Source organism: Phalacrocorax aristotelis, chromosome 1, assembly GCF_949628215.1.
Source record: "Phalacrocorax aristotelis chromosome 1, bGulAri2.1, whole genome shotgun sequence".
Classification (NCBI taxonomy): domain Eukaryota; kingdom Metazoa; phylum Chordata; class Aves; order Suliformes; family Phalacrocoracidae; genus Phalacrocorax; species Phalacrocorax aristotelis.
In genome coordinates, this window is record NC_134276.1 from 146066624 (window position 1) to 146091849 (window position 25226).

The window sequence follows — 25226 nt, forward strand, 5'->3', positions numbered from 1 at the left end:
GTATCAGTAACCCACAGCGAATTCATTCCTGACACTTCTTACATAGCTTAGTGCATATGCATTGGAAAGGAGTAGCAGAGGATGTGAGACCATGAAAGCAGACGACAGTCATTAAGTAGATTTTATTCTTTATTAAACGAGAACTCTTAATGTTCTCTAAGGAACTCTGGAAATCACTGCACACCCATCATGGTGCCTATGTCACTCGTACCCGTGGGTGCCAAACCTTCAATGCTTGACTTTGCTTATCTGACAGTAAAAATCTAAATATAAATGTGACTGTCAAAACACCCCGAACTCCAGCAGCCAAATCCTTGCTGCAGTCCATAGATGGAGTGGGTATTGACCTGGGGGAGTCCTTGCAGAAATTCTGGAAGAAATCCACTTGTCAGTAAAGCACAATCACTTTTCTATGACAGAAGAAAATGACACATACAGTTAAAGGCGGAATGAGTCTCTGCTACCCTGCATCCTCTGCTAAATGGCCACCGTGCTTTGGCAGAGAGCAAGGCCCGCTAGATCATGGCTCTGTTCATGCTGTCTGCCAGTGGTGGTGCACTTTGCAGTTCTATCATCCTTCCTTTTCTGCAAGTGTGTTTGGGCACCTCAGATGTCTGTAGGCCTTTGTTGATTTGGGCCAAGATGGTAGGTTTTGTCTGGGAACGTGAGCATTGTATCACTCGTGAATAATGAAATAATGTACAGAATATGACAATAAAGCCTTTATAGTGATACATACTATAAGGAATTTTTTTTTCACTGTCTTCCATTCTTCAAGCAGATGGAAAAATTGTTCAGACAGTGACAGCTAAGGGAGGCAAGAGGTGCCCGATCCACTGATTGAATGATAAAGATGAACTGAAAATTACATACTATTTGACTGGCCTTTGGAAGGGGATCAGAGAAGAGATAAAGCTTTAAAAGAGCACAAACCATTTTACAGACTGAGTGACATTAAAGATTCCAAGATTTTTTGTCAGTTAGTCCTTGGTTCACATAAAGCCAGAAGATGTAATATCATCATTGTGGTTAATCTGAATGATTTTTAAAACTACAGGCTTGCTTCTGGAAAAACGCCTGAATGTTTTTGCACCAGGAGGTGCTGGTTCATTATGATTCCGATAAGAAAAGCACTCAGACTCTGTAAAGTATCACTTAAAATTACGTTTATTGGAGCTAACACTATAACAAAAAAAGAGGTTAATATAGATAATCTAACATCCCTCCAGACACTGGGAGCCCCGAGTTGTGCAGCATTGGATGGGGCTCCAGTGAGGCATACCATACAGATCCCGTCGGTGGAAAGGTTACCCAGCACTGCGGTCTTCTGAGCTCTTATAGGATTTTCTTACAAGAAAACATTTCTATTAAACATTTCTACTGTCAAACAAAAAGTATGTTCACATGGGAACTCGCTGCTGTACTTTTAGGTAAAGGCAAGGCCACGCAGGTGCTGTAATCGCCAGCGCTGAGTGGGAGCCGACGACAGGCTCCTTGTTACAATTAGCTGGCTAAGTTCGTCCTGTGGCCAAGGGACATGTTCAGCACAGCACGGCCTGAAGGAAAGCCAGGCTGTATGTGCAGCACTGTACAGGACAGCACAGGTTTGGCCCAACCCAGGTCAGCTGTTTTGTGGATCACTGACTCCTCGATGTACAATGATCTTCCGGTCAGGATGACTAACTTCCACCCCTTGATCCACATACAGTTGACCTTTCCTGCAGATACCCGAAGTTGCAGATTATATCACTAATGTTTTTTGTCTAGTAGAAAGATTATTTTACAAAAAACAATTACTAAAATTAATTATACAAGAATAATAAATATTGTTGTAAGAATAAGTGTAGGATAGCAGTCATCTTGGAGCTAGGACCATCAAAGACGTCCTGCCATCAGGTTCCACCCCTAGTCCCATGTACCCGAAGACACGGTGGTGCAAATTTCACCAAACGGTCCGGTTATGTGAAGCAGTAGATGAAGAGGAGCTTTGGTGCTGCTGGAGGGCAGAGATGTCCGGCACTTCACGTTCACTGATGCAGAGATCAAAAGCAATACTGTGACGCTCCACATAGCAGTTCTGCATGAGATAAAACAAAGACTTGTTTTTACATACAGCATAAGTCCAGTCACGTAATGAGGGATGTCTGCTTACTCCTTTAGGATTAAGTGTGTGGTTCCTTGTCCATGTGCCCCACCTGCAGGGACAAGTTTACCTTGAAGAGTCTGGTGTTTGCACTTGCCTCCGATTCTCAAGGGGTCTGTTGACATTCTGGACTGTACCTCGTAGTGCTGATGTCCCGGCAGAAGACACTAGGATAGGAGGTATAACCTTGGAAGCATGCTTTACTATTCAAATTCTTTACAACCTGTAATAGCACTGTTGGCCAGCTATGGAGAGTGTGAGAGGGGAGCCGCGCATGCGTCTGCTTTTTTCATAAGGCACTGGTCCGTTCCATTAGATCAGCTCCTCTGGGGTGATAGTTATATGATATACTCTGTGTCCTTCGTGTTCAGATGCCCGCTGTCGGACCATTTGGCCTCTAAAATGAGACCCATTGTCTGAATGGATGCAGGCAGGTGGGCCTATCCACTGGCTAAGTAACCACAGGCCTTTCAGTGTTCCTCTCTGGTCAGCATGTGCAGCTGGGAACGCAGCAACATAGCTGTGGTACGTATATGTATCTACCATCATCAGTACTTTCTGGAATTCCTGTGCTTTTGGCAAAGGTCCAATATAACCTGTCCGGTATGACCAATAACAGGGCCTCACTGAGCCTGCTTGCAAGGCTACTGAGGTAACTTCTTAGCTTTCAGTATTGCACAAACTGCACGCTGCCACAGCTATATGTGCATCAACACCTTGGTGCCTGGACTTCCCCTGTGCCTGCTAAGCAAGGGTTTCCTCATCAGGAAATGAGTACCGGGAGACGGAGCATCAGGATATAAAGTAACACTCCTCATTTTGGCAGCTCATGTACTTGGATGGGTGTACTGTTTGGGTAAAAAACTGGCTGGATGGCTGAGCCCAGAGACTTGTGGTAAACAGAGCTAAATCCAGTTGGTGGCTGGTCATGACCAGGGTTCCCCAGGGCTCAGTGTTGGGGCTAGTCTTATTTAATATCTTTATCAATGATCTGGATGAGGGGATTGAGTGCACCCTCAGTAAGTTTGCAGACGACGCCAAGTTGGGCGGGAGTGTTGATCTGCTCAAGGGTAGGAAGGCTCCGCAGAGGGATCTGGACAGGCTGGATCAATGGGCCGAGGCCAATTGTATGAGGTTTAACAAGGCCAAGTGAAGGGTCCTACACTTTGGTCACAACAACCCCATTCAATGCTACAGGCTTGGGGAGGAGTGGCAGGAAAGCTGCCCGGCGGCGAAGGACCTGGGGGTGTTGCTTGACAGCGGGCTGAACATAAGCCAGCAGTGTGCCCAGGTGGCCAAGAAGGCCAACAGCATCCTGGCTTGGATCAGGAATAGTGTGGCCAGCAGGAGCAGGGAGGTGATCGTGCCCCTGTACTCGGCACTGGTGAGGCCGCACCTCGAGTACTGTGCGCAGTTTTGGGCCCCTCCAGTACAAGAAGGACATTGAGGTGCTGGATTGTGTCAAGAGAAGGGCAACGAAGCTGGTGAAGGGTCTGGAGAGCAGGTCTTATGAGGAGAGGTTGAGGGAACTGGGGTTGTTTAGCCTGGAGAAGAGGAGGCTGAGGGGAAACCTTATCGCTCTCTACAGCTACCTGAAAGGATGTTGTAGTGAGGTGAGTGTTGGCCCCTTCTCCCAGATTACTAGCGATAGAAGGAGAGGAAACGGCTTCAAGCTGCATATGGGGAGGTTTAGATTGGATATTAGGAAAAATGTCTTTACTGCAAGAGAGGTCAGGCATTGGAACAGGCTGACCAGAGAGGTGGTGGAGTCATCATCCCTGGAGGTATTTAAAAGACATGTAGATGTAGCACTTCAGGACATTGATTAGGAGACATGGTAGTGTTGGGTTGATGGTTGGACTTGATGATCCTAGAGGTCTTTTCCAACCTTAGTGATTCTATGATTCTATGATTTTGATATCCCTAAGACAATGGAATTTTTGGAACTGTTTGCTACATAACAATGAACTATGTGAGCCTGGCAAAACAGAGGTTGAGGGCCACAGACAGAAACTGAGAGATAGAGAAACACTTGTTTTACAACTATATCCTTGAGGAGAGCTGAGAGACTGATCAAAGCAAACATCCCACCTCAGAAGCTGCTGAGAATGGGGTGACAAAGTGTATAGTCAAGGAGAACAACTAAAGCGATGTAGATAAGAACTAAAACAAAGTGCCCAGTAGGGGAAATATCCTCATTATAATACTAAAAATCAGACCCATAGGCCAGGAACTGGCCCCCCTCTAGTAAATCCCTTAATCTATGAGCATGCGTGATAAATTAAAAGTGAGCTGTACTGTTACATCGAACCAAGAAAGAAATTAACCAATTATTGGCTTAAGGTGTGTGAATATTAGCTGTGATTGACATATTTAACTGTATAAATGCCTTGTAGTTTTTCAGAGTGGGGTGCTAGCTTTGTGGGTTACCACCTAGCACTGTTTGCATAAAAATGACTTGAACAAAATACCTCCACTCTGTGTGTAGTTTGGCATTTTGCACGCCGCGTGAATGAACCCATTTTTGGGGATAACAATTTGAGCAGACAAATCTGCTGTGGCGTTGTGCTCCCACTCTTCCCCAACACCTTGGGTGATGTAAGCATCAACTTGTCAAAACCACAGGTTTGAATTCCTGTATTTTTTTTGCTTTCTGCTTCCATAAGTCCTAACTCCACAATGGTTTCCCATGTTATCCAGCTGTCTGCTTGTCACTTACTAAGCCCTAAGTTCACCCCTTATACACTGCCCATCATCACTCTGCACTTGTATTGCCTGCCCTTCCCTCTTTGCCACAAACTCCAAGGTGGTATATCATCACCTGATGCTAGGACTTAGAAAGGTTTGTGGGGTTGACTGGGACCTAACATAACAACGTGGGAGACCGTGTGTTCGCCTGTTCAAAATTGGCTTTTTTGACACCTTCCCATACAAACTGGTTCTTCTGTTTTGTACCCTGAGATGGTACAGCATCAGATAGACCTCTGACCAGGCCACTACATATGTATATATTTATACATATATATATGGAGAGAGAAAAAAAACTTTATAAAGGAGTGTAAAAACATGTCTGCATCTTTTATTTATGCCTAGATACACTTCATACATATATATTCGTAGAAGTGTGTATATATACATATATAAAGATACATAACGTATATTAAATATATATATCCATAAAAGTGTTGGTATAAAACTTGCTTTAATGAGAGCTAATGAAATGAATAGTGGACATTTAAATGCCAATAGAAAGGAATTAAATAAAACTAAAAAATGTGCTTGAGGGCCACCACTTCACAAAGCTGCTTAACAGGCTTTAGCATGGCTGGGGAGGGGGAAAGACCAAGGGGGCAGGGGGTGTCACAAGGGTGGGGGACCCAAACAAGTTAGAACACACCTGACGCCTACAGACCCATCCTGTGTGGCCATGTGCAAAGGAGAGACTCGTCCTAGGAGCTGGAGCAAGAGGCCCCCATGCCTGGTCCCAGCCCCACAGCATGGCCATGCAGTGTAACTGGGGCAAACTTTGGGTTTTGCACAGTGCTGCAAGGCACAGGCAACACTGCTGGTGAAAATGGAAAACCAGAACAGAATGCCAGCTTCTGAAGAACATGAGTCTGCGGACTATAAGGAAAAGCCCACAAGCATTTCCTGGTAAGACCACGCGAAGCAGAAGAACCAGGCTGTGCTGGTTTTGCCTGAGAAGGGGTTAATTCTCCTCACTGTGGGGGTCAGCTACCTTTCCAGCTTCCCGCGCTCTGCCGCGCGGCGAGGGGGGGGCTGGGAGGGGCAGGGCCGTGGTGGGGGCGGCTGACCCCGACTGGCCAATGGCAGGTTCATTCCATACCATGTGACACCATGACCAGTATATTGAGGGGGGGCAGTGGCAGCGCGGGGGCGGCGCGGCGTCGGGTTGGCGGGCGGCTGCGGCGCGTGCGGTTTGTTTCGGCGGTTCGTTCCCCCTCTCCCCTCCCCTCCCCCGGGGCTTTGCGCCTCTCGTTGTTCTCCTTTACATTGCATTTCTACTGTTGTTTCTTTTAATTTTCATTATTAAACTGTTCTTATCCCAACCCACGAGCGTTACCCTTCTGATTCTCTCCCCCCATCTACCGGTGGGGGAGTGAGCGAGCCGCTGTGTGGGGCTGAGCTGCCGGCTAAACCACGACACAGGCGAAGGGCCTGTGAGTCAGAAACTGAGGTAAGTTTCATACAGGGTGGCGAGTGGTGGGGACCTCCTTTTGCCAGTGGTTGTTGGTGGGGTCTGACAGTTGCCTGGAAGACCATTGTGGGGCACAGGCTTGTGCTGAATGTGTCTCCTCGTCCTTAGAGCAATGCTGCAAACAAGAGGCAGAAGGCAGAGCACGCAATCCAGATGGCCCTGTTACACCATGATTACTGCAGAAGCAGCAAGACCCAGGCTTTGGGACACATCCTGCAGACCCATGATCTTAGAGACCACAGCTACTGCAAGAGCCAGGAGAGCAGTGAGAGCAATGGGAGTGTTGCAGACCATGATTGTTTTCAGGCACAGAGGAACAGCAGGCAGGAGGGAGTTAATAAAAGGGCTGGTGGTGCTGTTAGTTCTGGGGCCTGGAACAGATCCTCCTGGAAGACACACCGAAATGTAGGGAAGACAGGGAGGCGATTAGAGACAGCCCACATGGCTTCACCAAGAGCAAATTGTGCCTGACTAACCTAGTGACCTTCTATGATGAAGTGACTGCATCAGTGGACAAGGGAAGAACACAGATGTCATCTACCTACACATCTGTAAGGCCTTTGATGCAGTCCCCCCAACATTCTTGATGCTAAATTGGAGAGTTGTAGGTTTGACAGATGGACTGTTAGATGGATAAGGAATTGGCTGGATGGCCACAATTTAAGAGTTATAATCAGTGGCTCGATGTCCAAGTGTAAATGGCCTTCCTTGAGTTAATCAGAAAGGCATGAATGCCTTCCTGAGCTAGCCAGACCAGCACGGGGGAAAGTGGGTATGTAGGGCTGGCCAAAACAGAGTATTAAAACTGAGCAACCAACAGATTGAAGTTTGAAGAGAGCAACAGGCTTGAGCTAGCTCTGACCCATGTGTTCCTTCTCAGCAGTGGGGGACACCCAGCACTGTGATGGTGAGGATGTAGAGACCAACAATAGGAATCATATTTTCATTGTGATCCAGCTGTAGACTGCAGTTGTTGTATTGTGCTTGTATTATGCTTTCTGTACATTGCTGTATCACTCTGCTAAATCCAAACCTGTGTAATGTCAGATATCTTCAAATAAGTAAATCTGGTTAGTAAAACATGTCCTGGTTTCAGCTGGGATAGAGTTAATTTTCTTCCTAGTAGCCAGTACAGTGCTGTGTTTTGGATTTAGTATGAGAATAATGTTGATAACACAGTGTTGTTTTAGTTGTTGCTAAGTAGTGCTTAGACTAGTCAAGAACTTTTCAGCTTCTCATGCCCTGCCAGTGAGAAGCTGGGAGGGGGCACAGCCAGGACAGCTGACCCAAACTGGCCAAAGGGATATTCCATATCACATGATGTCATGCTCAGCAAATACACTGGGGGTAGCTGGCCGGGAAGGGGGCGGCGACCGCAGCTTGGGAACTGGCTGGGCATGGATCAGTGGGTGGTGAGCCATTGCATTGTGCATCTCTTACTTTGTATATTCTTTCACCATTATTATTATTATTACTAATTTTGCTTCCTTTTCTGTAATATTAAACTGTCTTTGTCTCAACCCAGGAATTTAGCTTTTTTTCCCCCCGTTTCTCTCTGCCATCCCACTGTGGGGAGGAGGAAGTGAGCAAATGGCTGTGTGGTATTTAGCTGCTTGCCAGGTTAAACCACAACAAAACATTAACCCTTCTTGTGTGGAATATCTAAAAGAACCTGGTCAGAGAATACTGGACTCTGACAGGGTTCAGCTTTCTGTCCAGCTCACAGGGCTTGTCTCTCCTTTGCAGGGGTTAGGGGGTGCACAGATGACCCCATGATGGCCCTCCTAGGATGGACTGAAGCTCTCCAACATGTTCTAACCTATTTTTCTCCCCTACTTTTGTGACACCTTCTGCCCTCTTGACCTTCCTGCTGCCCCAGGCATGTCAAGACTTCATATTGGGTCCGTCTGGGGTGGAGCTATCTTTCCTCATAGCAGCCTCTATAGTGCTGTGCTTTGTAGCTAGAAGGGTGTTGATAACACACTGATGTTTCAGCTGCTGCTGAGCAGTGCTCACACAGCATCAAGGCTGTCCCTCCAACCCCTTTCCCCCTAAGGCCAGTAGGCTAGGGATGAGCAAGAGTTTGGGAGGGGACATAGCTAGGACAGTTGACCCAAACTGACCAAAGGGATATTCACAGAATGGTTGATGTTGGAAGGGACCTCCAGAGGTCATCTGGTCCAACTCCCCTCCTCAAGCAGGGCCACCTAGAGCTGGTTGCCCACTCTAAGGGACTAGAAACTTGTCTCAACTTTGTTGGCAGGACAAGTTTCACTACCAAAGCTTAATCACCACGGCAACTGAGTGGGACAGTTTGGTTGCCGGGGCAGCCTGAGTCCTGCCTGGCGGGAGTGTGAGTGTCCTGTTGTCTCTGGAGTACGTGCCCTCTGCCCATGCGTCTGGGCCCAGGGTCGACTGATGGGGGGCCTCAGACCCTCTAGAACCTTCCAGCACCCTCTAGTGACGGTACTGGGCATGCACCCCACTGCCGAGTGGGAGACGCAGATGTGGAAAACAGTCATTGACTATGCAAGAGGACAACCCTATAAAAAGGGGAAACCAGCAGAGACCACAAGGAGCATTCTGGAACATCCCCACCACCACCGGATTTGAAGCTACACTGGATGCACCGACTGATCGGCAGACCGCATGGACGGACAGGCAGACCGCACAGATGGACTGACTGCATGGACCGCCACAGATCCATGGTGGTAGCTATTACAACACTCTCGTGCTCGCTCTCTCTCCCTTTTTCACTTTTTTTCCTTTCTCTGCTTTTCTCTCGCGTATTTATTGTTGGCCAGATAAAGTGACTTGGCACTTGACTCCGTTTTGAGTCTTAATTCTGTTCCCGAGAACGTAAAAGGGACCTAGTCATGATAAAACATTGGAGTCAATCAGAAGTTAAGCCCAGCCATCCCCAACCTCCCAGAATTATCTGAGGTTGGTTGGAAAGCAATGGGGTTTGACCTCAGCCAAATTCTTCAGCCCAACAGTGCATCATGACACCCATGACCATGTCCAGATGGGCTTCTGCATATCTCCAAAGATGGAGACTCCACAACCTCTCTGAGCAACCTGTGGCAGTGCTTGGTCACCCTCCCAGTTAAAAAGTGTTTCCTGATGTTCAAATGGAACATCCAGTGTTTCAGTTTGAGCCCATTGCGTTTTGTCCTATCACTGGGCACCATCCTCTTCGCACCTCCCTTCAGGTATTTATACATTGATAAGGCTAAACAGTCACAGAATCTTAGAATCATAGAATGTCCTGAGTTGGAAGGGACCCAGAAGGATCATCAAGTCCAACTGCTGTCCCTGCACAGGACAACCCCAAATTTACACCATATCTCTGAGGGTGTTGTCCAAGTGCTTCTTGACTAGCGTCAGGCTTGGTGCCATGACTGCTGCCCTGGGGAGACTGTTCCAGTGCTCCACCAACCTCTGGGTGAAGAACCTCTTCCTAATATCCAACCTAAAGCTCCCCTGGCACATCTTCCTGCCATTCTCTCAAGTCCTATCATTGGTCACCAGAGAGAAGAGATCGGTGCCTGACCTTCCTCCTCCCCTTGTGAGGAAGCTGTAGACTGCGATGAGGTCTCCCCTCAGTTTCCTCTTCTCAGGCTGATCAAACGAAGTGACTTTACCTGCTCCTCATACGATTTCCTCTCTAAACCCTTCACCAACTTTGTGGCCCTCCTCTGGACATTCTCTAGTAGCTTTATATCCTTAATGTACTGTGGCACCCAAAACTGCACACAGTACTCAAGGTGAGGCTGCACCAGCGCAGAGCAGAGCGGGACAATCGCCTGCGTCAGCTGGCTGCGATGCAGTGCTTGATGCACCCCAGGACACGGTTGGCCCTCTTGGCTGCCAGGGCACACTGTTGGCTCATATTCAACTTGCCATCGACCAGAACCCCCAGGTCCCTCTCTGCAGAGCTGCTCTCCAGCCTCTCGTTCCCCACTCTGTATGTACATCCAGGGTTGCTGTGCCCCAGGCGTAAAATCCGGCACTTGCCCTTGTTAAACTTCATGCGGTTGGTGATTGCCCAGCTCTCCAGCCTGTCCAGATCCCTCTGCAGGGCCTCTCTCCCCTCGAGTGTCAACAGCTCTTCCCAGCTTTGTGCCATCGGCAAACTTAATTAATATTCTTTCAAGTCCTGCATCCAAGTCATTTACAAAGAGATTAAAGAGTACTGGCCCCAAGATGGATCCCTGCGAAAACCCACTAGTGATTGGCCACCAGCCTGATGTAACCCCAGTTACTATGACCCCCCTGAGCCCAACTCATCAGCCAGTTGTTCACCAACTGCATTATGTGCTTATCCAGCTGTACACTGGACATTTTGTCCAGGAGGATACTGTGAGAGACAGTATCAAAAGCTTTACTGAAATCCAAAAAGATCACATTGACAGGCTTTCCTTGGTCAACTAGGTGGGTGACCTTGTCATAGAAGAAATTCTATTTGTTAGGCAGGACTTTCCCCTTGTGAACATGTGCCCGCTAGGACCAATGACTGCATTATCTTTCAGGTGTTTTTCAATAACTCCCAGAATAATCTTCTCCGTAATTTTACCCAGCACAGACGTGAGACTGACGGGCCTGTAGTTACCAGGGTCATCCCCGTTGCCCTCCTTGAAGATTGGGACAACATTTGCCAGCTTCCAGTCAACTAGGACCTCTCCAAATTCCCAAGATCATTGAAAAATCATTGAGAGAGGTCTCGCTATGACATCAGCCAGCTCTTTAAGTACCCTTGGATAAATCCCATCAGGCCCCATCAACATATAGGGATCCAGCTGGAGCAGAAAGTCCTGCACAAGTTCATGGTTTATTAGGAGTTTATCATTCCCACAGTTATGGTTCTCTAGCCCAGGGCTCTGGGGGTCCTTGAGCCCACCATCAGTGTTGAAGAGCAAGGCAAAGAAAGCATTGAACACCTCTGCCTTTTCTCTGTCCCTGCTTGTGAGGTGACCCTTCTCATCAAGCAACAGGCCAACGTTATTTCCTGCCTGCCTTTTGCCATTAATGTATTTTAAAAAGCCCTTCCCATTGTCCTTCACAGTACCAGCCAGCTTTAACTCTAATTGAGCTTTGGTTGCATATATTTCCTCCCTGCAGTGGCAAACAGCATCCCTATTGTCCTCTCATGTCACCTGACCTTGCTTCCACTGGCCATATACTTTCTTTTTAGTCCTTATTTCAAGAAGAATATTCCTGGTCAGGCAAGCCGGCCTCTTGACTTCCCACACCTTGGGATTGCCTGCTCCTGTACTTTTAGGAGGTGGTACTTAAAAAGCAACCAGCACTGATGGACCCCAGCACCTTCAAAAGCTTTATCTCAGGGGACCTTACTAAGTAGTTCCCTGAGCAACCTGAAGTCTGCTCTCCTCATGTCCAGAGTTTAGGTGTTGCTGGCAGCTTTCCTCCTGTCACCATAGATTTTAAACTTGACTGTTTCATGGTCACTGTAGCCAAGGCAGCCCCCAATCTCCACTCCACCCATGAGGACCTCTCTGTTAGTAAGCAGCAAGTCAAGGGAGGCATCCTTCCTGGTTGATTCCCTTAGTACCAGTACCAACAAGTTGTCACCCATATGGTTTAGGAACCTTCTGGACCTGTTTGCCCCAGCTGTGCGGTATTCCCAGTTGACGTCTGGCAAGTTGAAGTCCCCCATAAGGACAAGGGCGGATGACTTAGAGGCATCCCTTAGTTCCTTAAAGAAAAACTCATCAATGTCATCTTCCTGGATGGGTGGCCTATAGTAAACTCCCACGACAACATCTGCTTTATTTGTCTGTCCCTTAATCCTTACCCAGAGGCTCTCAACTGTGTCATCGCCAACTGCTCCTCTTGCTTGTTCCTCATGCTGCACGCATTTGTGTAAGAACACTTCAAGTGTGGCTACTTGTGCCCATCACCACATGTAGGAAGCTGAGGAGTCTCACTAGCACGCAGCTCCTCCAACTTTGGTAAGTCTACCCATTGCTCATTACTGACTAGCTTGTTACTGCCCCCTTCCCCCTTCCAATCTAGTTTAAAGCCCTGTCAATCAGTCCTGCTAGCTCCTGAGCAAAACACCTTTTCCCCTTTTGAGAAAGTTAAATACCATCAGATGTCAGCAGACCTGGTGTTGAGTACACAATCCCATTATCAAAAAAGCTGAAATTCTGCTGATGACACTGGCCTCAGAGCCATGTGTTCATCAGCTGGACCTGCCTGTTCCATTCAGTATTCTTCCCTGATACTGAGAGGATCACAGAAAATACTACCTGAGCACCTGAACCTTCAACCATCTGTCCCAAGGCTCTGAAATCCCTTTTGACAGCCTTTGGGCTTCTCCTTGCTACCTCCTCTTTGCTGACATGGAGAATCAATAGCAGGTAATAGTCTGAGGAGCTTACCAGACTAGGGAGTATCCTAGAGACATCTCTTACTCTGGCCCCAGGAAGGCAGCAGACCTCCCTGTGGGTTGTGTCTGGTCAGCATATCAGACCCTCTGTTCCCTTCAGAAGGGAGTCCCAGCTCTCTCAGCTTTTCTTTATAGAAGAAATACTCCAGACCCTTAATCATCTTTGTAGGCCTTTGTTAGACTCTCTCCAGTATGTCCGTGCTTCTCTTGTACTGAGGAGCTGTGACTGTTTGCTCAACTCCAGGAGCTGAGTAAAGTAAATTTGATATTAAATGTTACATCGTCCACACACGGAATTTCTAAAGAACCTGGTCAGAGAGTATTGGACTCTGACACCCTCAAACCTGCTTGTTACTTTTACTTAATTCCTTTCTATTGACATTTAAGTGTCAACTAATTATTTCATTATGTCTTATTAAAGGATGTTTTACACATTTTATACCTACAATTTTATGTGTGTATATATATAAAATTTATATATCTTCGCATAGCATACGTAGGTATAAATAAAATATATATACATATTTGTACACCCCTGTATATATACTTTCTCTGCATATATAACATTGATCAATATATAACTATATCTATACCTAAATAATACTTTATCTATATACATAAAATAAAAGCTTAATTTTTGCCTATGGACCAAATGAAAAGGGCAGCCAATCTAGCCGACGGCACTCTGAGATCATGTGGGCATGACAGTGTCAAAAAATGGCAACCAGCAAATCACAAAACAGTATGAAAACACAGAAAATGATGTTGTCAAAGAAGGCAGTTTCTGTGTATGTAGTGAGACGGTGCTTCCTTTTCTGGCATATTTCTGAGTAAGCTCTTCGGGGCGGCTGGTCCTGCTAGACAATTACAGGGCACTATGAAAACACATTGGCCATGACATTATTAAAAGTGAACAGGGATTAATTAGGCGTTAATTGTACATTGATTAAATGGACGTTGATGAAACGGACATCTGTTAGGGGTGAGCAGCACAGGCAGTTCACGACCCAGAGGCATAGGCCTGCATTAGCCTCCAGACAGAGGGCTGCACACTTCTCTGCACCAGGTGCTGCCCATCTGCAGCTTCGGCATGGCCTAGCAGGGTGCTTGCCAGAGGATGCCTAAAACCTTTACTTCAGCTGCCAGCCCCCATACTGTCTGCAGGATCACTCCCAAACTTTGCTCTCTCACACACTGGGATCTACCCAGTTTCTTGGAGGCTCAGCAGGGCTATGCCAAGGGGAAGGCACCCACTGGCAGCCCTGCTTCACACCCTGTGTAACAGTCCCGGAGGGGCCCGGTGTGCTGGCAGCCACGCACGTCGAGCCGCACAGCGGGTTAGCCCAAGGTGGCACCCACAGGCCTCCAGCCTCCGGCTCCCAGGCTTGGGTGGGCTGCACCCTGAAGGAGTATTTTTCTCATTAGGCATTAAAGTAGGCATTTCTCACCAGTGGTATTAAAGGTATTAAAGTGATTGTGATTGCCACCCACAATAGACTGGGACAGTCCCATACTCCACACTGTACTGTGCATCCCTCAGGCTGTGAGAAACTTCTTGATCCAATTTGTCTGCTCCCCTGCTCCCCTGCTCCCCCCCTCCCCCTTCCCCATGTTAATATCTATCGCATTATTCCTGGTGCAACGGGTTGCATTTCCATCTGTCAGTGTCTAGATACCCTACTAGATGAGCCATAGAAGAGCCATAACCCATCACTTACATGCCAGCCCCCCGTCAGCCCCTCACCAGCCATCCCACGGAAGGGCCACCCGTCCCCTCACCCTGTTCCCATTGCGACCCAGCGGTGGGGGAAACTGGGGTGTCGCTACAAGGGACAGCGCCCCCCCCGCCAAAGGACAGCCGACCCAGCGCCCCGCCATACCTTCCCCAGGGCGACGGCGGCGTCCCGCTCCGCTCCTCCGGGGCAGCCCCTACCGAGGGAGCCAGCGCTGCGCCGGGCGCGGCGGGGAGGCCCGCCTAGAGAACCGCTGATAGGCGGGGGGTCGCGGCTCCCGGCCGGGGCGACAGAGGCCGGGCAGTGTCGCCCGGCGGCCGCGCCAGCTCCCGAGTCCCGGCCGGCCTCGGCTGCGCCGAGCCGGAGGGGCCGCCTCGCCTCACTGCCCCAGCCCCGGGTCGCTGAGCCGGGCCCGCGGGGAGAGAGGGGCCCTCTCCTGCGGCCGGCCCCGGGGCCAGCAGCCCAGCCCCGCACCCCCGGTGCCCGCTGCCTGCTCCAGAGCGGCGTACGCAGGGGGATCCCGCCACTACTGCGCCGGGGGCGCCGCCTCGTTACGGCCCCGGTAAGAGAGGCGCTCGGCCCAGGTGAAGTGCCGGGAGACCCGCCACGGTCGGAGCTCACGCTGTGAGGCAGGAGAGGATAAGCACGGAGAATCTTACGTCCCCCCGGCGGGTGGGAAGCCCCGGCTGTGCAGCATCGGCGGGCCTCCCGTCGGGGCGCAGCTCGCTGTGCTGGTCTGGTCAGTGGAAAAGTTACCCAGCACTGCGGTCTTCTGAGCTTTTATAGGGTTTTCCTACAAGAAAACATTTCTATTAATAATTTCTGCTGTCAAACAAAAAGTATGTTCACATGAGAACTTGTTGCACTCTTGGATAAAGGCAAGGCCACGCAGGTGCTGTAAACGCCAACGCTGAGTGGGAGCTGACGACAGGCTCCTTGTTATGTTTGGCTGGCTAAGTTCGTCCTGTGGCCAAGGGGTGTGTGTGCAGCACAGCACGGGCTGCAGGAAGGCCAGGCTGCACCTGCACGGCAGAACGCACCCATGCCTGCCGCCCCGGCATAACTGCTCTGTGGATCGCCAGCTCCTCCGCGTAGCAGTCTCCAGTGTACCGTCTTCCGGTCAGTGTCGCCAGGCTGCCTGGAAGTACCTTTGCAATATGCTTATGTGTTGTGTTGTCACTTCAGTGTGTTCAAACACGGTAAGTGTTACAGCAGAATTTGATGTGTTCTAAAACAAGATATCCAGAGATTTTACTGCTTTCTTTATTTCTGAAATGATTGCTACTAGGATTTTCTCTTAAGAAACGTCTGTGTGCCAAGCATTATCATTTTGACACATTGGACTTGAAAATAAATTAATGCACTATTAAATGCTAGCTAAATGAATGTTTTGTGTTGTCCTTATGTTGTTATTAGTTGAAAGTACAGCAATTAGCAACAACGTTCAGGAACTTGCCAGTGAAAACATGTTGACTGGGTTCCGCTTTCGTTTCTGTGAGTATGAGTAAACATTATTACCAGGGATCTCTGGGAGGTTTATTTTGGTATGGCTGTTCCTGGAACATTAATCTTTATGTTTTCCTTTGTTAGGCAAAAGCAGAAAAGATGTGGGCCTCTAAAGAGCGCTTCATTCATGAACAGTCCTGTGCAGGCTAATATGCCCCTCCAGGAGCCGGCCCGGTCTCTCTGTCAGGGCTACAGCGTGCCGGGAAACGTGCGCAGGTGCTCAGGGGTGAGCACCGCCTGTGGCACATGCCTGATTACAGCTTGCTGCGGTCTGCACAGGGTGTGCGGGGCTAAAGGCAAACCCAGTGGGGTGGGGTTCTTCTGCCAAGCTGCATACTGAGGACAGATGTCAGTCAAGTGGTAAATGCATAGCTACTCATTAACTTGTGTGGCAGAGGCACTCCTCTGCTCTAAATTATGTATTATAGGAGGAGCTCCGGCTACAGAACTATTTCATTGACTCTGCTTGGCTCAGAGCATAACTAGACCAGGCCGGTGAGTTGGAGGTGCGTTGATCAGCTGTGCTACGTCCAAAAGTGCCTGTGGGACAAAGAAAACAGTGGAAATTACAGTGGTGGCAAAGTGTTGATACTGCAGTGAGGGGAATGAGATGGGAGAACAGGAGTCTAAGTCTCTCGCTTTTAATGAGTCTTGATGTGGCTGAGAGGATCTGTGATTCTGATGGTCTCTTTAGTTAAGTCACAGTCAGAAAATGCTTCAGTTGGCCATAATACCCTGGCATTCAGAGAGAAGGGGAATTAGTAATGCCCTGTATACTCCTATGCATGCCGTATGAAGTCCTTTTAATTGAATTGTTTATTTGTAAGGCACTTGTATGTGAGGAGCTAATTTGGAGAAATGCCATGCAAGTTGTACCATTTTGAAACACTTTTTCGTGCAAGGGGGCAATGTAGTTATTTTTAACCTCCTGGTGTGAAGGAGCTGCTAATCTGCATGGGGAATATTTTACCTCATTAATAGTATGATTTGTTCTGGGATTGATTTATTTGCCAAATGAAATATGAATGTAACACCCTATGTGTGACCGGGTTATTATTTCATTGGCTTGTGTAATTGCTAGCTTTTAAAAATGAAATCTCAGCAGCTCCCCATTTCTTTAAGATTGACTGGAAAACGGCAAATAGCTATGCAAACTCAGAATTTGTAAACATGTGAGAACAGACATACAAACAGCATAATTGGACCTAACTTGTAACTCTGTAAGTCCTAACATTGGACTGACTGCTAAAGGAAGCCAATATAGTTTCTTATAGTCTATCAAACATTCTGGAAATTTGCAACCTGTATAATGAAAATATACTAGGCTTGCTGCTGTGTCATTTGCCATCTTTCCCTCTTATTGCCTTTTCCTGTGTTTGTGGTATGACACAATGGGTAAATGTTTGTCCCCCACAGTTTCTGGGTTGTCTGATTCCAGGGAATTCACGAGCTCTTGGACAGCGTGTGAATTCTAACAATAGAAGCTGCAATTCCGAAACGTCTGTCATTGCTTGGTGAGGATCAAGAGGAGTTGCAAGAGGTATGTGAACCTGTGTCTGTCTATATGTAGGCACCCTCACGGGTGCTTGGTCTAGTCTATACCACTTTGGACCCTCTCCCCAGCGAGCAATTTTAACTCTAACAGGATGAAAGCCCTGCTATATACATAATTTACCTTTCAGTTGTGGGGCCTAACACAGAGCTTTTAGTTGTCACTGGTAGTTGATGTATTTGGCTGCCCAGCTGGCTGCACAACAGAAACATTCTTGGTGTGGCAGAGAGGGATAAGTCTAGAGGCTTTGCTGATATTCTGGACTTATCTGTTAAGCTATGAAATGGATATATAAATTGCCATCCTTGCCTGGGGAATAGAAAGCAGATGGGAAAGCGTATGCTAGAGACTTGAAAAGTGCAGAAATGGAGAATCCCAATAATAACATTTAAGGGATATCTGAGTCTCTAGCTCCTAGCCACTCTGTAACCCACCCATTGTGAATCAGCCATGTGGAAAGCAAAATAATGGTTGGGATGGATATGTACCTAGATACTGAGCAAGGCCTGTGAGCTCGGCTGGGATCCACCCAGGGAAAAGAGCACAGAGGTTTTCAGTATGCATGATGAGGTGGTATATAGCAAGAATGCAAGCCCAAATGTATGCAATATAACGGTAGCCTAATATTTTGTTATTCTTGGGTATAATACATTTTCATTCTCCTTCTGTAATTTGTGTGGTTAAAGCTTGCTTTCCACCTGAAACATCCTGAAATAGAGATGACATCATTTATCATTGCACTAGGAAGGACTCTGACAGTTCTATTCTGTTACCTCATTATCAGATCACAGTTGTGTCACTTCCCATTAATTGTGCCTGCCTGTGCCAGCCTGGATTAGTTCTGCCAGGGAAATTTACAGTATCGGAGGCAGTGACACTACTCCCTTGCCAGCCACCCGCTTCTCTTTGTCACCTGCACTGCCCCTGGACAGAGCACCATCGATGAGGAGAAGCCTGGCTCCAGCTAGGTCAAGCACAGAGCCACCTCAGCAAATTGTCTGGCTTGCAATTCAGCTTTGGGAAGTGATTTGCTTTCAGGATAGAAAATTTATCTTTCCCTATAGCTTTATTTTTATATATGTGTTTGTCCCTCCCCTGCTCTCCAGCATTATCTAGATGGCAAGCATCACTTCGTCTGCTTGTTTCCTGGTGTCCTGAACACTTAGAAACAATGTCCCCAAAACAATACTTTCTCTGAACTATTAAAAAAAAATCTAGTCCTTTCAAAACTGATAGAAATACTTTGTTGGCAGAGCAGGAGCAAAGCATCGAACGAGACCTTGTGAAGAGAGCGGTCTTGCTTGTGGGGCAGCAGAGGATGCATGGTGCTTGGCAGGACTCAGCCCTTTAGAAGCCCGTGCTGTGAAGATACTCAAGCTAAATTACCAATAGAGGGATTTTTTTGTCCTCCAAACATTTCAAAATTTATAGATACTGTTTAAGACATGTTTTACTGAACATTGTGGAAATCAGGGTTGCTTTCCATGACACTAACAGTAGAAATAGCTGCATCTCGTCTTTTACTAAGTAAACCAGCCCTTGTGTCTGATCCTGCGTTTGGGCTGAGCTCACATTTCAAAAGGCCAGATGGGTGAAAATCAGTTTGTCCTGCAAGAAGCTTTGATATTTCAGCCACTGTTCCTCCTAAGGAAACCTCCTCCAGAGGTGAAATGGGGCACCAGGACCCACTGGCCATTAAGGCCTGCTGGTGCCCTCCCCAGCCCTCAGTGTGTGCCGGGTCAGAGCCATAGATCCAGGCACTGGGAGGGAACCGAGGCTCCCCCGAGGAGCCTCAGAGGGGGATGGGGGACAGGAAAGCTGACCAAGGAACCCCAGGGTCCCTGGGAGCCAGGCCCATGGCCCTGGGGCAAGTCCTGCGCAGCCTAAGGGCCAGGCACTCAGCTCCACCAGCTAGAGTGACCCATGAAGAAGCGGAGTGGAGCTGCCCCTGGAGAGGGGACAAGCCTGGAATTGGGCTGATCCACACCCACTGGCACCCCCACGGGGCTGAGCATGGAGCACAGGTCCTGGCTAGCGGGATATCAGCAGCCCCAAGTATAGCATGTGATGAGGCAGGACAATCCAAGGAATCCTACCAGGAGACACAACTACAGGGGAAGCTCAAGTCCCATCCAGAGACAGGCACATGTACACCAAAGCCCAGCCAGAGCCTCGGTAGGGCTCCCAGGCACAGGGTGTGGGGGGCCCCAGGTAGCACTAGTCAGGGGAATTAAGTCCTGATAGCGCCTGACAGGGATGCTTTTATCTGCAGGTTTTTGTTAATTTCCAGTTCTTCCTGCCTCTTACCTCCTGATGCTCTGGTCATCCTCATTGTTTAGAAGTTAGTTTGCTTTTGGGCTGCCTCCCTGGAGTTAGGCAACAAGTTCCTGCTGAGATCAAGCCTAGGTGCAATGCTGGGGGTAGTTTGCTACAGGGACTGGCTGTTAAAAGATGTTATGAGCTGCCCTCCAAATTGTTTTGCTGCCTTCTCCCTGTAAAGTCTGCTAGCATCAGTCCAAGAGGTAACTGGTAGTTTCATGCAGTCAGAGATACCCCTTGTCCCTCTGCCTGTGGGATAAGATTTTTACCCTTTGCAGTCTGGAAGAAATGATAAGTAACACGTAAGTTAATTCTGTGGATAATACTAAACCAGGGTTTCACACATCTTATGTCTGCAGATTAGTTTTAGCTATCCATCCTACCAGTATCTCCCCAGCTGGTCCTAGCAATGGGCCTATGTTGATGTGGCCAGGCAGCTCAGCATATCCACAGAAGTATATAAGATGTTCACTGGTGATTTAGTGACATACATACAATTCTCTCCAGGATGATTTTCATCCATGATAAAGATTTAACCTTTAATGTTCTTGAGGTTATATTCTGTCTCCTGGCTTGTCATGGTAGTACAAGGTATGGGAAAAAACTTCTTTCCATGCTGTGTGTAAACTGTGTTTTTAAAATAATAGTTTAAAACAATCAGCTTCTGAGTCTCTCTTTCCAAGCCTGTGATGGGGGCAGTGGTTCTGACAGTAATAAGTTTTGATAGGTAAAACAAATAACATTTGGTCACATTTAGCCTAATAGTTCCCTTAATGTAATCTTATCATGGAGCTAAACTTGTTTGTTGATGAATGAAACCATCGGAACCAAGACAGAAACTTCTTTTGTGAACTGCTTTATATTTCTGTAATTTCTCCAGGGGCTTATGATGAACGACTGTAGTGCATATTATACATTAGATTTATTTCCTGCTTTGCTGTCACAGATACCTTGCTGTTAAGAATTTCACTCAGTGCATGGTTTCCATGTAGTATTTTAGAACTCTAAAATCTTAAGTTTGTTACATTACAGGGCTTCCTTTTACAACATAGAACTCCATGCTCTGTGGTGGTCTCTATAATGTATGGCAAAGTTGGATATATACAGGTAATTCTATACATGGATACTTATAAAACTCTGACTGTGGTTTTCGCATAAGTTTAAAAAAATAGAGTGCAACAGAAGTAAAATACAGTATATTTCTTCTATGTGTGTATAAGAACAGTCATACATGACTGGATCAAAGGCTCTTCTAGACTGTCATCTAGTGTCTGATGATTACATCAACTTAGAGAAAGGACATGGAGTGACCTTCCTCTGGAATATTATTCCAGGCTTTTACAGCCTTTGGTTAAGAAGCTTCCAGAGTAAGAGGCTGCAATCTAAACCGTGGTATTTGATAGCATCATGACTATAAAATGGATTTACCTTAAATGCATTTAGTTAACCCATTTATTCTCCTGGTTTTTACAGTGTTCTGGTCAGTTATTTGTATAGTGTGTTGAGGCCATTTTCCTCTCAGAATCTCAAAATGCTTTGCATGTTTCACAGGTAGACAAGTGATGGCAAGAAGTCATACAATGATTTGTAGTCTGGAAATGGAGCTTGATAATCTTTGATCATTCAGACTAGGGAATGGAACAAAGACAATATCCTGTTATTTTTGTGTGTGACTTTCTTTTTATCTGTACAGAAGTGGTAGGCCTATCTCAACTTACTGTAACTGAGGACTTCATGAAATTGGTACCACCTGCTTCTGGCTGTTTGCAGAGATGATAGAAATATTCTGTAGTGACTAGTTTTCTCACAGGATTGTTACAGGCCACATTCTTTACTTTATGGGGTCACCTCTTGAACTCCACAAAATAAAATTACTACTGGACTATCATCAAGTCTTGCATGGTCTGATAGCTCTGCATGTTTTTACCAAACATATCTGTTTGCCAACATGCATCTCTGGATAAATACAAAGCTTGCACCTGAAAAAGCAGCACTGGCTGATGCGGAGTTCAAACCAGACTGAATTAATGTTACTGGGCAGGAGAAAGTGCTGTTATACTCCTTAATAGAAACGTAGGACTATATTTTAATATCCAAAACTTCAATGACATTTGTTCTTCCTACCTGAAGGTTGATCTTTCTCCTCTGACCATCATTTCCTACAGCAATGACAGTGTAAATACTGAGCAGTGGAGAAATATTTTTACATAGGATGAGACTTCTGCAAGTGTCACATGCAGCTGAAATCTTGTTCTTGCAGGAGAAAAGAATAACCCCAGAAGTAACCCCTTGTGGAAATAAATTGGATAAAGTGTATAATTACTAGGTTTTTTTACACATGCAGACCCAGAGATTACTCAGTGGACAAACTGACCAAGAGAGATTTGCACCTAGAGATGAATTCTGGTGCAGCCGTTACTTCTTCAGAACAGTGGGCTTAGAAAATCTTACAGTTTAACTATCAGTTATAGGATATACCTGGTGGCTTTACTTACATGGCTTTGGATGTGTACTTGTGCCATCTTTGCCTTTAGCATAGAAATCCCAGTACACAAATCATATACTCTCACACACAAAGTGAAAAAAAAAACCAACCAAACAAACAATAAAGCCCCACAACGTTTTAAGGCTCTTTTCTTAAAAAAATGTTTTAGTAAGTCTGACAAATCCTAATTCCGACAGCACAAGACTGAGGCTGAAAGGAAAATTACAACTAGCAACTTCATAAAAATCTTTAGAAATAACATGTTTCATTTATCTACTAAAATGAGGCAGTTTTAGAATTTTGGACCCAAGAGTTGTCTGAGACTAGTGCGTATTTCACTCAGCAAGTCAAATATGTCCCTTTTCTAGTAGTTTGCAAGTTCTGCTTTAAACTCTGAAATGTATTAAAAGTTAGACCTTAATGGCCAGATTCTGCTTCCCTTGCTCTTGCTAGTTATTGTGTTATTGTAGGACTGCCTTATTAATTCGGATATGAGTAATGGCGGAGGAATGGTGATCACAATTCTGACATGACGAGAACTTAATATTGCCTTTCTTAGGTCCCTGGACAGTCTCATACAAAGGAAAATGGCAGGTGTTTCTTTGGTGTTTGTATGAAGACTGTTTTAGAGGTCTGGCACCTTAGATGAGTTCTGCTTAGACTGATCTGTGAATAATATTGAAGTGGAGGAAAAATCGGTGCATGTTAAATGAATTTATCATAAAGCTCTGTAGTAATCACCATAGTAAGCAATATTTCATTTTCAGAGCAGGTATAGCCTGTATACAACTACCCATCACTAAGTTAACAATGGTACTCAAAGAAAAGCATACTACTTGTTTTCTGGCCTCTTAGTTTCCAACTGCGCAACCTTCTACCTTTATTCTTTTTAATTTTTCTTTTCTTTCTTTTTCCCTAAGGTTAGATTTATGAATCATTTGCAGAGGGAGAAACTCTTCTGCAATGTTTTTTTCATTAGTCCCTTTTGATGATTCATTTTAACACAGATGCTGTCATTTAACTCTGCTGGTGCATCAGAGGCTCAATTTGATCACAAGTTTTAGGAACACTGATTTTTTTCTAATAGCAGGCAGCTATCAGAATTTGTTTCTTGTTTGTCATATAATTTCTCTGAAAAGGTCAGTATGGCCCTATCTTCTGGGCAGAATTCATAAAATTATAAATATATTGGTCAATGTTTAAAATCAAAACCTTTTTTGACAGAATAACTCTGACCTTAACAATCACCTTATTGGGATCAGAAAATGTGGCGTTATGTAAGTATGAATAATAAGGACATGACCTTTGAAAATCCACATTTGGAAAACATCTTTAAAGTTACAGCCATTTTTTGCATTTGTTTTTAACACTTTTGGAAAATTTTCTGAAGTAAATACAGAATCCCTGTGAATATACTGGTGACAAAAATAAGGACTGAGACAGGAGTGTAAATCAGCACAGTTCTTTTGGTTGCAAGCCATCTTAGTTTGCAAAGTCAAGGAGCAGATATCTTCTTTAAAATGATCTGTAATTGTCCCTTTTTTGTATATATAATTTTAAAAAAATGCAAGGACACCAGACACATCTTTTGCAGCCTGATTCTGACAGTGTTTATCTGATTTAGGTATAGTACCCTTTAAAGCAGTGAGAAAATGAAAACTGTCCCTTGGTCTTTTCTCATCCATAAACAAACCTTTCTCCTTAAAGGTATTTTTACCAATAAATATGCTATTTCATATATTCCAGTATCTCCTGTTGAAGGTTTGCAGTGTTGACACAACAAGGAGTGTCCTTTTTAGTCTAGAGAATGATAAGAGAATTGTGTGCTTTAAGTCAAGAGAGACACTCTTGTTGACTTTGTTGGGCACCCTAAGGCCTTGGCTAATAAACACATTTTTCTGAGGAGGAATTAATCTCATTTTGTAAAAGATACCTCATCTTATACAAATATGTTAAATCTAGGCCAATTTAGAAATGTGATTTACCACATCATACATTCATAGAAATATTTTTAAAATACTTTGTCTTAGAAAGTAAGCCATATAGCCAGATAATACTGCTGATAAATTAGTAAGTGAAAGATATTGATATTAGTTCTGAACATTTGAAGAGTATCGGAAAAATCATGTAAATCCAATGATTGTTTATGTCCGCCTGCAGGGACTTGAGGGTTACAGTCTCAGGTGTGTCTCTGGTGAAGAGAGGCTACTCAAAGATAACTGACCAAACAAACGGTGTAATAAACTCAGTGATGAAAGTTTGTTTCTTACTGTCCTGCAGCCTGTTTGGCTGCATGAACGCCAGTCAAAATCTCAGGCAGGAAAGAGTATTTCTAGCTATATGTAACACTAGACTGTCAGAACAGCAGTTTGCGGGAATGCTGATATATCATGTAGCTCTTTCAGTTTTTTCAGGAGAAAAAGAGGAGAAAACACCTAGTAAAGCAGAATTTACTGTGGTTGGCAGGAAGGGTCGAACCAAGAGGTCCTTAATTTTATGTTGCTTTTAACTTTTGTTCGTGTTCTGTTCTTGTGGACCAAAAATGCACTCAGCCCTAAGTTTTAAAGAAGCCCTGTAGAGTTCATACTGACGACCGTTATGTAGAGAGATATCCATTTCAGGGGCAAAATTCAGCTGGGTCTGCTGATGTTTAAGTGTGGTTAATAAGAGGGCAGTTATGTATGTAAATGTTATTCATGGTGGTTACTCAATTTATAATTGGAGAAAACCGGAGAAAAGTAAGTATAAACATGACTGTTGAAAGGATTCCCCAGGAATGACAGAATCATATAATCATTTAGATTGGAAAAGACCTTTAAGTTCATCGAGTCCAACCATTAACCCAGCACTGCCAAGC

General features: G+C 45.8%; 2 protein-coding genes across 5 annotated transcripts in view; one reads left to right on the top strand and one right to left on the bottom strand.

Moving 5' to 3' along the window:
- Positions 1–1149: 1149 nt before the first annotated feature.
- Positions 1150–25226, bottom strand: part of LOC142055104 (uncharacterized) — a 30421-nt gene continuing 6344 nt past the window's right edge. The window contains exons 2-3 of the mRNA XM_075088613.1: positions 14655–15284; positions 1150–2077 (exon numbers count right to left, since the gene is read on the bottom strand). Coding sequence (XP_074944714.1) covers positions 1943–2077; positions 14655–15284 — 765 coding nt within the window. The 3' untranslated portion in view covers positions 1150–1942. The remainder of the gene's footprint in view (positions 2078–14654; positions 15285–25226) is intronic.
- Positions 15476–25226, top strand: part of LOC142066675 (solute carrier organic anion transporter family member 1A2-like) — a 68447-nt gene continuing 58696 nt past the window's right edge. For 2 of the 4 annotated variants that reach the window (XM_075114491.1, XM_075114473.1), the window contains exons 1-2: positions 15498–15626; positions 17452–17553. The gene's annotated coding sequence lies outside the window, so the exon portion shown is untranslated. Of the gene's footprint in view, positions 15707–15923; positions 16002–16097; positions 16240–17429; positions 17554–25226 lie in introns of all 4 variants that reach the window. The other 2 variants (XM_075114464.1, XM_075114481.1) reach the window with 2 other exon arrangements.